The sequence below is a fragment of the Macadamia integrifolia genome, chromosome 9, assembly GCF_013358625.1.
Source record: "Macadamia integrifolia cultivar HAES 741 chromosome 9, SCU_Mint_v3, whole genome shotgun sequence".
Classification (NCBI taxonomy): domain Eukaryota; kingdom Viridiplantae; phylum Streptophyta; class Magnoliopsida; order Proteales; family Proteaceae; genus Macadamia; species Macadamia integrifolia.
The window spans coordinates 29531637-29547511 of record NC_056565.1 but is presented as its reverse complement, the minus strand read 5'-3'; the positions used below and the strand labels follow the sequence as shown (position 1 = coordinate 29547511).

Genomic DNA, 15875 nt, shown 5'->3' with positions numbered 1-15875 from the left:
AGTTCCCTTATCCTAATCCAAATCACTAAACCTCTTTTCTCCAAACAACCAGTGATAGTATAACTATTTGACCTTAACAACTTAGATCCATGTAGCAGAAGAAGTAAACAATCTCCATCCTGACTTAACTAGTAGAGCCCTAGTATGAACCAAAGAATCCGTAAACCCAAGGTCACTCAAAGTCTGAGGTTGACATGTAGAACTCCAAATCTATGGACCATAATGTTAGTTGTTTAATCAAATCACTGGTCTATAATGGGGTTTTTCCTCTTTTTCGTCAACAATCCATAGTGGGTTCAGGCTCACAGATTAAATATATCTTAGCAATTGATTTAGGAGGAAAAGCATATGATTCCTCATCAGAACTAAGATAGGCCAATAGGGGTAGGTGTAAATGGGTCCCAAAAGGCTACCCATTCATCCCCCAAGGGTAAAGCTCCTAAGAGCACATAGATTAAAGATATCTTTGCAGTTGATTTAGGACTAACAAAAGAGTTGATGACAAGTCCAATTAGAACTCTGTGTAAATCTGCAGGTGTAAACCAAGATCAATCAGCCAGTAAGCAACAACCGGGTTATTTCGTTCTTTTTTAAAGTTTTGTTGTGGGGCTTGTGCTGTTGTGTTGAATCAGAAAGTGTGTGTCAAATAAGCATGGCGAAAAGCATTCAGGCTTGCTACTTGGCTAAAGCAAAGCTCTGATAAAGAAGACAACCCAACACACCTTCTCTACCTTTCCTCTCTCCAGTCAAATTTGAACTTCGAAGAAGGGTAGAAAGAAAACCACCCTCCTCCCTCTCCCTTTAAGGGTCCTAAAGCCCTTTGGTATGGTAGTATCTCAGACTTCTATGAGAGAGAGAGAGAGAGAGAGAGAGAGAGAGAAGGGGAGAGGAGGGGCCTTATAGTTTTCCTCTTATCTTTTTTTGGTAAGATGTTTTCCTCTTATCTCTTCCAAAGCTGAAACAACTGCCGTTCAACCTCATGTAGTTTGGGGGGAATATGCTCCGATAGGATCTGAATTGGAAACAAATATTTCGGAGACTTCAGGACAAGAAAAATTTGGAAACTCCTTTGTTTTCTCTCGAGAGTTCGGGATGTTTGGGTGCCAGTGTTTCTATTGGAGCAGAATCTCTAATTTATCGTCTCCTGAACCGGAGCCTTTTTCTCTGCCGAGTCCTCTTCCTCGATGGCCTGAAGGTATGCATATGAATACAAAGATAAAAACTTCCTTTTGACTTATGTTGTAAATTTTGATAATGGGTTTTTCTTCTTTTTGATTTTTTTCTCTTATTTCTTCAGTTGGTGTTTATTTAGGGGCAGTTTTATTGCTTTTAAACAAACAATTGGGATTTTTAAGTTTTGTTTTGGTTGGTGGTTGCTATATATACTAAAATGTTAATATGTGTTTTGTATTACTATGCCTTTTGTGGGTTTGATGAGTTGAGTTGATTTCATCATGCTGTTTGGTATTTCCTGTATATTCTAAACTGTCTTTGTTGTTACTGATGAATTTTTTGGATGTTGCTAGAGCAGTTTGATTACCTGATTAGAGTGAATGTCCGGGCCTATCAAAAAGGTGTACTTAAGATTGATCTGTGAAGGGTTTATGGTGTTTGTCTCCACTGTATTAACCACATACCCAATTTCAGAGCTTCCATCGTGGGTCATCTTTGTTTCATGGTTGAATAGTTATTGTCATTCTATTTACTGTTGTTGTGTCTCTGCATCCTTACGTATGGTTTTAATAATTTTCTTTACTGTTTCTTGGGAGAAAGAGGTGTAATAATTGGATTATTTTCTTTTTCATCTTCTTTATCCATATGTGGGTTCTAGAAGGTGATGTTAATGCTCCTTCTATGAGCCCACTTAGCTGGTTCTTTGTCCTCTTTCATCAGATGATTTCATGGTCTGCTTTTATTGGTATGGACTATATGTGGATACTTTTCATTTTTTTTATTTTTAGCGATTATGCGTTTTTATAACTGCATTGGTATGCATCAGTAGTTATGCATTTTTAGTATTTTCAGTCTCTCTTTGAAGTTCTTAGCTATAATCTATCTGCAGAATTACAATGTACATTCTTTTGTTTTTAAAATTTGTCTTTAATCTTCTCTTTAATTTTATTATTGGTCATTTGAATACTTTTGGGAAGTTGTGTCCATCTTGCATTGATGGATGCGACTTTGTGATCTTCCAATTGATTCATTTCATCATCTATTAATCAAGCTTTCTTGATGTTCCTCTTAAGCTATACGGAGGAGTCCTGAAAAATCTTTGTCCAAGCCCATTAATTCATTGTGTTTTTGTTCCCCTTTTTCTCATTGAAAATGGAGTGGTTGGATGGAAATTCCTGATACAGTCCACCCCTGACACCGAGACAAGGGGAAATTTGGGGGTCCCGGTTGCCTTAATCGTATTCAGGTCAATTTTGGGGTGTAGTCAATTACTAAATGGATCTTCTTTGGGTTGGAGTTGTTAACCTTCTTGATCCTTCTGAACTGTTTATGTCTTTGACAGTAAATATGGTATAAGGATATGAGGGTGTTGTCTAGTTTAGTTTTTCTCCCCCCTTTTTTTTACTTTTATTACTTGATAACCTATGAATGGCAGATTTTGTAGGTTATTAGTGTGAAACATGTCATTTTTTGTCCTATTTGATAAACGAGCCGTGTTTTTAGTAAATGGATTGTGTTTGGGTGGAGGATTTTTGCCTCATATGCATGTCTTGATATGATTCAAACCCAACACAACACAATCCATTGCCACTTCTGCTGGTTTATTTTTCAAGGAGCTTGGCTTGCCAGTTTTGCTGATCCCTGTTGTCCTTCTTCCTTTAAAATGAGTTACTTTGCCCATATTGAAGTATTTCATTTTTCCAGGTCAAGGTTTTGCCAGACAAAGAATTTGTCTGGGAGAAATCGAAGTTGCTCAAATCACCCAGTTTGAGAGCGTTTGGAGCTGCAGTTTATATAATGATAGCAAAAAAGGTGCTGCATTCTATAAACCCATAGGAATCCCTGATGGCCTTTTCAGCCTCGGTTACTACTGCCAATCAATGGAGCAGCCTTTACGTGGGTATGTTCTTGCTGCTGGAGAAGTGGTTCCTTCAGATGCAAAAGAGAGGCATTTTTGCCGCACAAGTGACTCACCAGCTCTTACCAAGCCTGTTGACTATACATTGGTTTGGAGTACTGATAACTGGGATGGCGACAATCATGATGGAGGTGGTTACTTTTGGTTGCCACAACCACCTGAAGGTTATAAAGCTATGGGACATGTGGTCACTAACCAGCCAGGCAAGCCTTCACTTGAAGAAGTGAGATGTGTCCGAGCTGATCTCACAGAGACCTGTGAGACCAATAGTTTAATTCTTAACATAAACTCCAGTTCTTCTAAGTTCCCATTTCAGGTTTGGAGAACAAGACCCTGCCATAGAGGAATGCTGGGTAAAGGTGTCTCCATTGGAACATTCTTCTGCAGTGGCTACTGGAGCTCTGGAGATGAGATGAATATTGCATGCTTGAAAAATCTTGATTCAAGCCTGCATGCTATGCCAAATCTGGAACAAGTCCATGCTCTTATCAAACACTATGGACCTACAGTTTTCTTCCATCCTGATGAAATATATTTGCCTTCTTCTGTGCCATGGTTTTTCAAAAATGGAGCATTGTTATACAGAGAAGGTGAGATAAATGGTAATGCAATTGATTCTAGAGGTTCAAACCTTCCGAGTGGTGGCACTAATGATGGGGAATATTGGATAGACTTGCCACAAGATGATTGTCGTAGTACTGTTAAATGTGGCGACATAGAAAGTGTAGAATTCTATGTTCATGTGAAACCAGCCTTGGGGGGAACCTTCACTGATATTGCAATCTGGATCTTTTGCCCCTTCAATGGGCCAGCCGCTATCAAGGTTGGGGTTTTAGATTTTGAACTCAGCAAGATAGGACAGCATGTTGGTGATTGGGAGCATTTTACACTCCGTGTAAGCAACTTCACTGGTGAGCTTTGGAGCATATACTTCTCACAGCATAGCGGTGGTGAATGGGTGGATGCATGGAACTTGGAGTTCATTGAAGGGAACAGGGCAATTGTTTATTCGTCAAAACACGGTCATGCAAGCTTCCCACATCCAGGGAGCTATATTCAAGGTTCTGAGAAGCTGAGGATAGGAGTAAGGAATGACGTCGCTCGAAGCAATTTTTATGTTGATTCAAGTATCAAGTATCAGATTGTTGCAGCTGAGTATCTTGGCGATGGAATCGTGACAGAGCCATGTTGGTTACAGTATATGAGAGAATGGGGTCCAACCATTGTGTATAATTCGCGTTCAGAACTTGACAAAATTATTAGTCTTCTCCCAATGCTGATCAGGAATTCTGTGGAGGACATTTTTGACAAAATCCCAGTGGAACTTTCTGGAGAGGAAGGACCCACTGGACCCAAGGAGAAGAATAACTGGGTGGGAGATGAAAGAGGGTAGGTTGGTTTCATTTGCCATCTTCTCTACGGAGTCCCATAAATATTACCAATCTGGGTGTTTCAAGTAGTCTCTTTTTTTCTGTGACAGTATGTATAGTTGGTATTCCTTGTGGCATATATAAGTTAGTGAGAGATGTACTTTTCCTTTTGACAAAATTCAAAATTTCTACAATGAGCTATCGGGGAAAGGGTACCAAGGTTTGTGGTTCTTGTCCAAAAAGGGGATTATTAGATTGTTCCTAAATGGTTACAAGAATTTATTTTGGAAATCAAAGATTAACACATCTTGAGTAGGCGAAATTTCGGTACAGATGATGATAAGAGATGTTTATGATCTATATCAGAACAACTGATTGGCAGGTTTTTAACTACTGCAAGCTCTGTTCATCAATATTCCCTCTTTGTGTTGAATGGCTGACAAAACCTTTATAACAAGGACTTTCAATCTCCTATGCAACTGGAATAGCCCAGGAGTGCTCTCTATTGTGGTAATTTAAAATGTCCTCATCAGGAAAAACTTTGTGGAGATCCCAATTATATGCAGAGTGACTGAAGGTTCGAAGAGTCGCGAACATTAGTTGCTTCCCTGATGATCTGCTTTCAGAATGATTCAAGACTCTGGTGGATAATGGATGTTAAGCTTCCAGGAGGAGGTAAAAAGCTCTTTCTTCACAAAATGTAAACTCTCATGAACTATTTCAGAACCTACAGTTAGGAAAAAAATATATCTTCTTGCACTGCACTGGTTGGGATTACTGTTGTATGTCCCTTTATCCATCAAATGGGCTCTCTTAATTTTATCATTTTTGCAGAGTTCCATGGGTTCAGAATTCCTTCAATAAGCATTATCAAATATAATGACCTATCTCAACTGTACAAACCACACTTCAAAACTTTACTTTGTTTTCTCAGCAATCTTTGTATTTCCTTTGTACGGATGTTCACCTAGACATACATGTGAGGATTTAAAGAGTAAAATGGGGTATACATGGAAGCAAAAGGGACATACAAGGATCAGGTAGGTCACAACTGATGCTGATACAGTGATACAGATCAGCTGATAGGCTTGAATATAATAGCATTTTTTAAAACCATAATTCATATATGATAGTTGAGTTGGAATTTGAAAGAGTTTTAGACTCAATTTCAACCTAATGGATCTGTATCAAGATTGTATCAAAAAAAAAAAAAAAAAAATATATATATATATATATATATATATTTTGTGAGAGTGGATGAGGGCTTATAAAGGTAAATTGGTACGGATATCAGTGGGGGTGTCAACCAGTCAGGCTTGCTCAGTTTGAGTAAGACTTAATTGGTCTCCACTAATTTAAGGGCTTGACCATTTTCATCCTTTTAAGTAATCGAGCCTTGTAGAACAGGTTATGGATATGTTTCTATTTGGTCAGTCAATTATTAGTCCATAATCAGGTTCAAGGCAATTAGGCTAATTGGACTTTAAATATGATGATTGACTAATTGGGCTATAAACATATTATAAACAGTCTTTAAGTAGGATAAATGGACTTTAAGCAGGATAAATGGACTTAAACGGGATAATTAGGTTATAAACGGTTGATTGTGGACCTATCACAGTGTTCAGTCAGTCATGATCAAGCAACCTTCAGGCCACTAAAAATGCACTAGGAATGTCAAATCATTAAGCGGTTGGTGCTTGAACTCAACACGAACAGTAATTGGGTGTGCTGGTCTTAGGTTTTAATCAGTCGATTCAAATTGGGCCTACCAGTGCAGGCCAACTTTTTACACCTTTAGATCTTGGAGCCTTTTTTTATTCTACCTTTCACAGTTTGAATCGAACCAAAACTGAGCCAATTAAAACCCTTAGGCTTAGCTATGGAACTATGATTCAATGTACCATGTTTGTGGAGTAACAAATGAACTAAGCTCCCTTGCCGGCCTGGTCCTAGTTCAGTCTTGCCAAATATGAATAAATAATTAACTTGTTCTTTTTTATTTGTGTTGGATCAGAACTTGAGTCCAGTGAATCTACGTGAATGTACGTGAACGTCTGTGGTCCATGAATATGACATTTATTTTCTCTCTCCTCATTTAATAGATGCCATATCCTTGGATCAGGGACGTTTACGTACATTCACGTGCGTGAAGATTCATCGCTCTCTCAGAACTTGGGCTTTATTAATTGACAAGCCGGATTTAAATTTATACCATTTGAGGCTTATTCTTTGTATTGGACTCCCTTAATGTATTAAGCATTCGACCAAAAAAAAAAATTTTGTATTATGGATACTAGCTCACAATTTTAGAGGGTGAAAATTAAAACTTTTAAGAGTGAGAGGGGGTGGGGGCATAAACATCTTAGAAAGAGAAACAATTTGTCTTTCGATGGACAAATCTATCAAAGTAGAGAAAGTATTAACTTAACAGGTATTAAAAAAATTTCTCCGTTTTTAAGGCATATTGTTCACATCATCATCTAATCATAAATCAACTTTTAAATTAATTTGACTCTTAACATTTTTAAGAAGCTATTTTCGCAATATATATATATATATATATATTTTAACATTGATCAGGCAAGGTGGCAAGAACCCAATATTTATTATCGGACCATTCTTAAGATATGCCAAAAAACTTAACTGAGACATTCCCATCTACCCAATGGCCATGATGTTCATATAAAGCATCCACGTGGTAAAATGGGCCTCTTTATTTGGCTGGGACTACTCCTAACTAATGTTCCAATTGCACCAAATTGATCACAAATCATTTTGACATTTGAAGAACATATAGTGTTGGAAGCTCGAAATCTCTTCCTTTTGGAGTCTTGAAAGGTGAACCTAAGGAGCACCATGGAAGACTAAATATATATCATTTGAAAATTTATAGCAGGTATTCACAAGGTGGGCAAATGAGATCTATCAGCAATGTATTTTTTTTGCCATAGTTTTGTCTTCATTGATAAAGCCATTCTTATATTGCTTTTAATTGGTAAGATGATCTATATTATCCAAAAGATTTTTTTTTTTTTCGCTGGATTAACTTTTAGAAAGCAAAAGTTGGCTCCTCATAGATTTGTGGGATATGACTATTGAGTGGCTAAGGTTAATAAAAGATCTGAGTATGGACAAGCAAGAGATGAGAACAAGATTGGTCAAGTTAGAAGTTTTGAGAGAAAGTTGAAAAGTGTTTTGCCACTTGTAACACAATTAATAATAAGGAGAAATGTCTGGCTACATATGTGTGTTCATCAAACCTAATTTTTTTTTTTTTATGAGAAAAGGAATATATTAAAAGCTATAAATATGTACAATTAACGTTGTCCACAGTATAACCACATTTGTACAAAAACTTAAGGTGACCATATTTTACATATAATCCCAAAAACGTTCCAAAGCTATATAGAGGCCATTTGTCACACGGAGTTGGAATAAGCTGAAGTAAACGCTTTGAAGAGAACCATATTTCAGTAATAGTCCATCCCTTTGAATGCGCCAACCGCAAGCCCTGCAAAATCCCAAATGCTTCGACCTCCTCCATCGATAAAGCATTAACAAAGCCCATTACTATATCTTAAAAGTGACCTTGAATCAAACCAAATTTAAAGTATGTTAAATTTATAATATTTTTTTGGGAGAAAATATTTCACAACTTCAGTTGAAATCCAATTTTGTGCGCAGGCATCCTCTCTTCCCTCACCTAGATTATTGTAGCACACCTTTTGAAATGTCTTAAATATCCTCTTTATTTATAAGTTTTTTGTAATATTCTTTACATCGCTCAAAACTGCACATAGGCATTAGGGGGAACCCTCCTGTAATATTTTATATGTGATGTGTTCTTTTGAGTTTTGACTGCCCATTTGCCTTTGTAGACCTGAAACTATTCTGCATGCGCTTGTGTAATGTTCCTCTCTAGGTGAGAGTTGTGAGACTTTGTTGTTTTGTGTGGTGTGCTCCTTTCGTTTTTTACTTTTGTTTTTCGTTTATTATCTTAGATTGTTTCCATGTAACTGATCCATTTAATTGGCATAAGGCTGGATTGAAAAGTCGTCCATTGTAGTAGATTGGGCCACTCAACTCCCAGTTTGAAGATATATCTTTGTCAGCTACAGGCAGCTTATTTCTATTTATCTGTTATCTTTCTTGTTCTTTCAATTTTAAGGACTAAAAATTTGCTATAAGAACTTCCTCTTTTCTTTTCTCATGTTTGATGGGTTATTCCAATCCTTTTTTCTTCCTTCTTCTGTTGTACCTCCTCCTAGATGTTACTTAGTAATAAATTTTTCTCTCTTCAATAAAAAATAATAATAATAATAAATAAATAAATAAAATAAAATTCTTGTTTTATATTCATCGTCAAGTGTAGAAGAGCTCACACCTTTTTTTTTTCTCTAACATGACTTCTCCTCACATGCGTTTAAGACAATCCCATATTGAACAATTACCCTAAGACTTGGGAAGAAACTTCAACAACGAAAGAGAAACAATCTGCACTTATACTAGTTGGTATCTCAAAAGCATATCTCCGTTGATCCATTGTAGAAGGCCTTTGGCTTATATCTCAACCTCGCTTATTACCACACCACGGTTCAACTTGATGTATATAAAATCAACCCACCAATGGGTGACATGGTAGGAGAACATGCAAAGGTTGAAGCTAATTTTAACCACTATATTATTTAATGACATGGGCTTTCAATTACATAATAAATCCAGGACTCTCCTCCTCAATATAATCCATGGCGATAGAAAAAGAGGACTTTGACACTATTTATTGAGATTAGGGTTATATCACCCTCATAAATAGGAAATGTGGGGGTGTTGGAGATAGGATTCAATTCCTTATTACTTTCTTTTGCTCACTATTCTTTTCAACTATATTATAGATTATTATTATTATTATTGTATGAAATTCTAACTTGAGCATAAGAGAGTTCCAATCAAAATCAGCTCCGACCTCTCTTCTATCTTATCTTCATGTCTTTGACCTTGTAGCGTGATGACACATTTTTTTCATCGTAACACAACTCAACACTGATAAATCAATTTTAGAAGAAAATATATTAAGAAGCCCAACCAAATTCTTTTGATTGTACCATCAAGGTTTTCACAAAGATAATCATAGGATACCCTAAAATGAAAGTGTCATGTTTTTTAAACAGAGTCATTAGATTGATCATAACAGTCATACTCTGGAGAAGAAATAGAAAAAGGAGATAATTTAAGATTAGAAATATTTTGAAGAAAAAAAAAATTACTGGGATGGATTGCAGGTGGTCACAAAGTTAACAGAGATGGTTAAAAGTTAAAAAGAAAAGGGAAAACTTCCTGATTACCCATGTTTGGGTTTCACAGTACTAAATTACCCAGTTACTCTTTGTGTTTACAAAACTACCCAAAACAGTTACTCCACTCAACTGACAGTTTGTTTTACCATTTTTAACCCCCAACTACCTCCAGCTCCCCCATTGTTCGATCATCTTCTCTGCATCTACCCGCCCAACCCTCCTGCAACCTCTTTGCTCCCTTGCTCCTGCCTCCTGTTCTTGTTGGAAATTGGAGCTTCTCATCTCAAGCAACAATCGCCGCTGCCTTCTCTTTTTTCCATCCGATTACTTCGATTTTTGTCTCTATCTTTTTTTGATTTGTTAACAAGATTTTAATTTATGAATTTCTCTTACAGAAATCGAGAAGCAGAGTAGTGGCTGAGGTTAGAGCTGTTAGAACCATTTGTTCCATCCTATTGTCTTATCTTCTTCTTGCTCCTCTCTCTCCATTGAAAGCCTCACTTTGCTTCACCAGTCCCAAAACCCTAAGAAAATCCTAGCTTTAACTCTTCTCTTTTAAGAGGAGAAGAAGAAAGGATGAATTACTCTCGTCTCATTCTTTTTCTTCTTCTTCCCTCTTGTTGCTTGCTCCTCTCCCAGTTTCAGTTCATAAGCCCTCTTCTACTCACAGAACTTTGTTGTGTTGCATCTTCAGTCGAGTTTTAAGCAATAACAATTGGGTATTGGATGTACTCTAGGCAAGCATGGAACGAGAGGATACTAGCAGGCAGCGGTGCGGGACTGCATAGCTGGAGTGGGGTGGTGCAGGGAAGGGAGGGAAGCTGTAGGGTTGGGTGGAGTGGTTATCGAGAAGGGTGATCTGGGAAGGGGGAGGTGGAGGGTTGTTGGGGGTAAAAATGGTAAAATATATATTTGATTGGGTGAAGATTACTGTTTTGGGTAATTTAATAACTCCAAACCTGATTTGATACATTTTTGTTAACTAAATATAAATTGGGTGATTTTATAAAATGAAACCCAAAAGTGATAATCATGTAATTTTCTCAAAAGAAAACACTGAAAGCCCATTGAATATCAAGAGCGACAGAAACAAGAACCCGGTTGATAAATGTTATGAAATTATCAACCGTTGAATCGAAATCTACAAAGACTCTATGGAAATCTGATGGCAGGCTGGCTACTGACGGTAACCAGATGATGTCACACAGCACCATACCACGTGTACGGCTATCATAGCATCGAAGGGTTCCATCAAGTACGAAACGCACGGTTAGCGAGGCGTGGGAACACATAATTATTCCTCCGTATCTCCACTAACTTAAGATTTCTAATTATGAGGAATATATCCCCTCCAGTGGGCCCCACTTAAAAGAATGATGTGGACCTTTGTCTCCACGGCTTGAGACAGGGCCGTACACCTTTTGATGAAATTACAAAGCGGGAGATTTAGAAGGTCGAACCGCACCGGTCGGTCCGGGGAGGAACAACAGCCACGGACTCCAATATCCTTCCTTAACTCCGGACCTCAAAGCACCGGCCCAGTTAACACTTAAGCCCAGCTGTCTTTGACTAAAGTAACCAAAAGGTGGCCCCCACGTTTCCCCCTCTTTTACTCCGCGCACCTTGTCGGCCGACGTGGCTCTCTGTTCAACTTGACAAGCCACGTGACATACGGTCCCACTATGTCGGGTTGTCGGTTTTGATTCTAGGTCTTTGGCCTCTGTGGGGGCCTGCCGCCCTTCGTCATTTGCATTGGATAAATGAGAATTTGAGAAAACCCTTCGTTCTACAAATTTTGACATTTTAAATATTATGCGAATTTTTTTTTTTTTGGTTAAGTATTTAAATTTTGACATTTTAAATATTATGTGAATTTACTATCACTTCCCTATACTGGCCTATGTTTACTAAAATTTATTTATTTATTATTATTATTATTTTTTCTATTACTCTCTTGCTTTAGATTTTTTACTTTTTAAATATCCACATTATTCCTCTTTTTCGCTTGTAATTTATTAATTTTTTTAAATTAATTGAGAATAAAAATCAATACCAATAAAAAAAAAATAGATTATTAAACTCATGATGATAGATGGGACAAAAAAAAAATAATAATAATAAATAAATAAATGATATCTTTAAATGACTTAATACTATGCATTTAAAAATATATATATATATATATATAATGGTATGAGAGCCAAGGAGGAGCTCATACACCAACACGGGGCCAATGGAAGCGCTACTAAAAACATCAATAGAGGCAGGATATCCGTCATTCATTAGGGGTGGGTGTGGTCATTGCGCCCTACTGTGTTTTGGTGCAAGGATCACATTGCTTTTTGTTTTTGTTTTTGTTTTTCTTGTTTTTTGTTTTTTTTTGTTTTGTTTTGTTTTTTTGTTTTGTTTTGTTTTTTTTTATGGACGATAAATAGTCTACCCCAAGAGGGTTGCTCAATTGACAAAGGCCAACACCTATTAAGAGGTTATACATTCAACTCTCCTTGAGCCTAACTATCAAAAAGAAAAAAGAAAAAAAAAATTAATAGAATAATCTTTGGTCGAGTGGCTATCATGTCAATGCATTTTCCAATGACAAGGTAGGCATAACCATCAACTACACAAGGATAGGATAGTCTTTTCATGCTCCATGTGTCTTACTGTAAAGGGCTACCAGGACTATTCTTTTTCCCCATTATTTTAATAGTTCTTTAGGTTGTTCACTAGACCACCTGGTTTATTTCTTAGTCTAGGCTCTTAGGTTCTTTTTGGTATGATTTCTATTTGTATTTATTAACTATTTTTTAGAAATTATTTGTAATAATAAATTATGGACCACAAATAGCATTCGTTTGGTTACTATTTATAAAAATAAATTATATAATAAGAAAATAGGTTTCGGGTTTCACCTTAAGCTTTGAGCTTCAAGCGAGAGAGATTTGAGAGTAATTTGTGATTTGTGATTTATTCTTAAGAAAAATTACTGGATTACCCAAAATTGGGTTTTGACTTACAAAATTACCCAACCAACATTTAGGTTAACAGAACTACTCAAATTGAGTTTGGGTATTACAAAAATACCCAAAATAGTACTCCACTATCACCCAAATTTTATTTTTGACATTTATGCCCTTTCCTCTTCATCCCGTCATTCACTACCTCCAAGGCTCCACCCCAGCAGCGTCGTCCTCACGAAGAAAAAGGAAAGCCACCGTGGCCAGCAACGCTGCACCACCTTAATGGTGACTCGCCCGACCAGACTGCTCCCTCTTCGCTTGTTCTCCTCTCCACTTCTTAGTCGCTCTACAACAACTTTTCTCAGTCTTCTCACTGGAAACAAGGTTGGCTTTGCTGAGTTCCGAAGGAGATGCTTTTGAAGCATCATTACCAGCATGAAGATGGGTTACAAGTTGTTGATGAGCGGCGGAGATAGCTGGATTATGTGCGTTTGACCTTCAACAATGCATTGATTTATAATCCCAAGGGCCACGATGTTTAATCAGGGGCAGAACTTTACTTATTGATTTGCTTTTGTTTCTTTTGGTTCTGTATTGAATTCAAAGAAGAATGAAATGGTTGCTATCAAGAAAATAGCTAATGCTTTCGATAATCACATGGATGCCTACACAGACCCTCCGCAATATTAAGCTCATCTGAGTCTAACATTTAGATCACGAAAATGTATGTTGAGAGCCCCCTTTTCTGCAACCTTTACACTTTGATTGCCCAACAACATACTTCTTTTATCTTTTTTGCAATCTTTACACTTGCAATAACTGTTCTGTGAGCTTCCTTTTTCCAGAGTTTAGCTAATTGAGCTATAATGATTGCTTTTCATATATATTCTATAATTCTCTAATTCGCTTTATTAATTAAAGCTTAGAAGAAATAATTTTGCTCCGAGTAGCTTTGTGTGAAACAATTTACTTTGATGGTTTGGCATAGTGATCTTGAGGTCGAAAGAAACCTAATCCACATTTTCGCACACTTGCTACGAGGGTACAACACCCGCCTCAACTACCGCCTTCGCTTTGATTTTGACCCCGAGGCTCTTCCATGGTTTCCGATTGGGGAGTAGAGATGACCCATCACTGGCTTCCCACTCACCATCTTCGGACTAGTTCTTACTGTCGTCTTGCAGCCCTGTCGGAATATCCCAGTCCACCTATTAATATGTATACATCTGGGTGGAATTGCAGGGAAGAGAGGTAAGGGAAGCAGGGGTTGGGTTACAGGGCTAAAGCGGGGAAGCAAGGGTAGGAGGTGTTGCTCGAAGTAAGGTGGCGGCAGGGGTAAAATTGTCAAAAAACATATTAAGGTGAGGGTTGGATACTGTTTCGAGTAGTTTGGTAAACCCAAACTCAAAAGTGGGTAATTTTGTAAACTCAAACTCAGTTTGGGTAATTTGGTTAAGGGAAACAAAAAAGTGGGTAATCTTGTAGTTTTCCCTTATTCTTATTTATTATAAATAGAAATAACTGCTATAAATTATACCAAATACTTATAAAAATAGAAATAAATCAAATAAATAAAAATAAAAATCAAACTAAAGAGAACCTTAATTAACAAAACATTGGTCTGATTTGGTTTTAAGACAGACTATAATGACATAAACAAAAAACTGTGATTAGATGGTCAGTATGATGGGGTTTATACACGGGGTGTGGTCCCCAATCAACAACCCTCATTAACTTTTTAATTAATTGAAGCTTGAAACAAATTTGAAAAAAGGAAGAAAATGATGTGAAAGTAAGTGCATGGAATTCAAAATTGGAACATCTTTAGTGTTCAACTTTATAAAACAAGTTTTCATGCTTGTTGGCCCATTAAAAGCTGACAAACTTGTTAAAGAAAATTACCCTAAAAATAGAGACAAAATTATTATAGAAAAAATGACATATTTACCTTTTGTTGTGGGAGGAGAGAGATAAATTCAAGAAAGTGTTACCATACGTTAATCAAACTACTTGAACACAAAATATTTCCATGTAGGAGCTTAGTTGGCAGCTACAAACGGTCCAAGTGGTGGTCAATTCATCATAAGTTCATACGTTTAATGTCAAATCATGTAAAATAAAATCCTCTTTTACAAATCGTGCTTCAAAATAAAAAATAAATATTCGATTTATTTTATTTTATTTTATTTATAACCAATCTACATTACAACGCTGTGGGAATTTCATGAGAATTTTCATTGCTTTGAAACATTTTCATAATCTTGAGAGAAATCCACATGGTTTTTCTCTATAAACTCAGAATGTTCCTCTAATCTAATATAGCTTTATATTTATAATAGAAAATCAAAGTCCAACAAACTAATGTTATAACACCTACTAAATTTGACATATGGCCAGTTAGAAGGGACCCCATAATTGGATGGAGTCCTCCACTTGAAGTGTTGAGATCTATTGAATGCTCATCTTTTTTTTTTTTTTTAATTATCTTTTAAAAATGGTGAATACAATCAACTGAACTTTTTGTTGTAAAATAATTCTTCTTCTTTTTTTTTATTATTAGGAAGAAAGAATACTACTCTCTAACGTGTACCTAAGCTTAGAGTGGATGTAAAAAAGATCACGTTGTCCTACAGTAAAAATGCTCCAACACACCCATTGATGTGTATCTATGACAGGAGGTAGCATTCTCTTACACTGATTATTATTATTATTTTCTTAAAAAAACATTTGTCTTCTTAATCATACATACTTTATGATTTTCATAAAGCCTAACTGCCTACTATAGGTGGACAATGAATTTCAAAGTCCTCGTGTGAATGATCTACAATATGATCATTAGTCATCAAACACATTTCAGGGGTACTTATTGCATTAAGTTTTGGTCATGCAACTTAACAACAATTTTTCTAGTGACTCAATTACACAAAAAAAAATAATGATAACACAAAAAGGGATAATTTTACTGTAAATAGCCTAGCAATTAGTTCAAAATATATTAAATGTTCTAATAACCTACAAGTTTTCTTTATTTTGTTTCTGATATAGGTGCAATAAAAAAAAAATTCTTTTACAACTATGATTAGTTTGCTGTAGACTAAATAAATCAATGTCAATTAGTGCATTGAGCAATGACTCCTTTTGTCCCCCAACAGCAGTAAAG

The 15875-nt window shown here is 36.4% G+C and overlaps 1 protein-coding gene across 1 annotated transcript; it reads left to right on the top strand.

Annotated features, from left to right (window-relative positions):
- Positions 1-492: 492 nt before the first annotated feature.
- On the top strand, positions 493-5225 carry LOC122090022. The gene is made up of 2 exons (XM_042659848.1): positions 493-1195; positions 2878-5225. Exons 1-2 carry the CDS (start codon positions 1093-1095, stop codon positions 4482-4484), a joined length of 1710 nt encoding a protein of 569 aa, XP_042515782.1. The 5' UTR covers positions 493-1092; the 3' UTR covers positions 4485-5225.
- The last annotated feature ends 10650 nt before the right edge of the window (positions 5226-15875 follow it).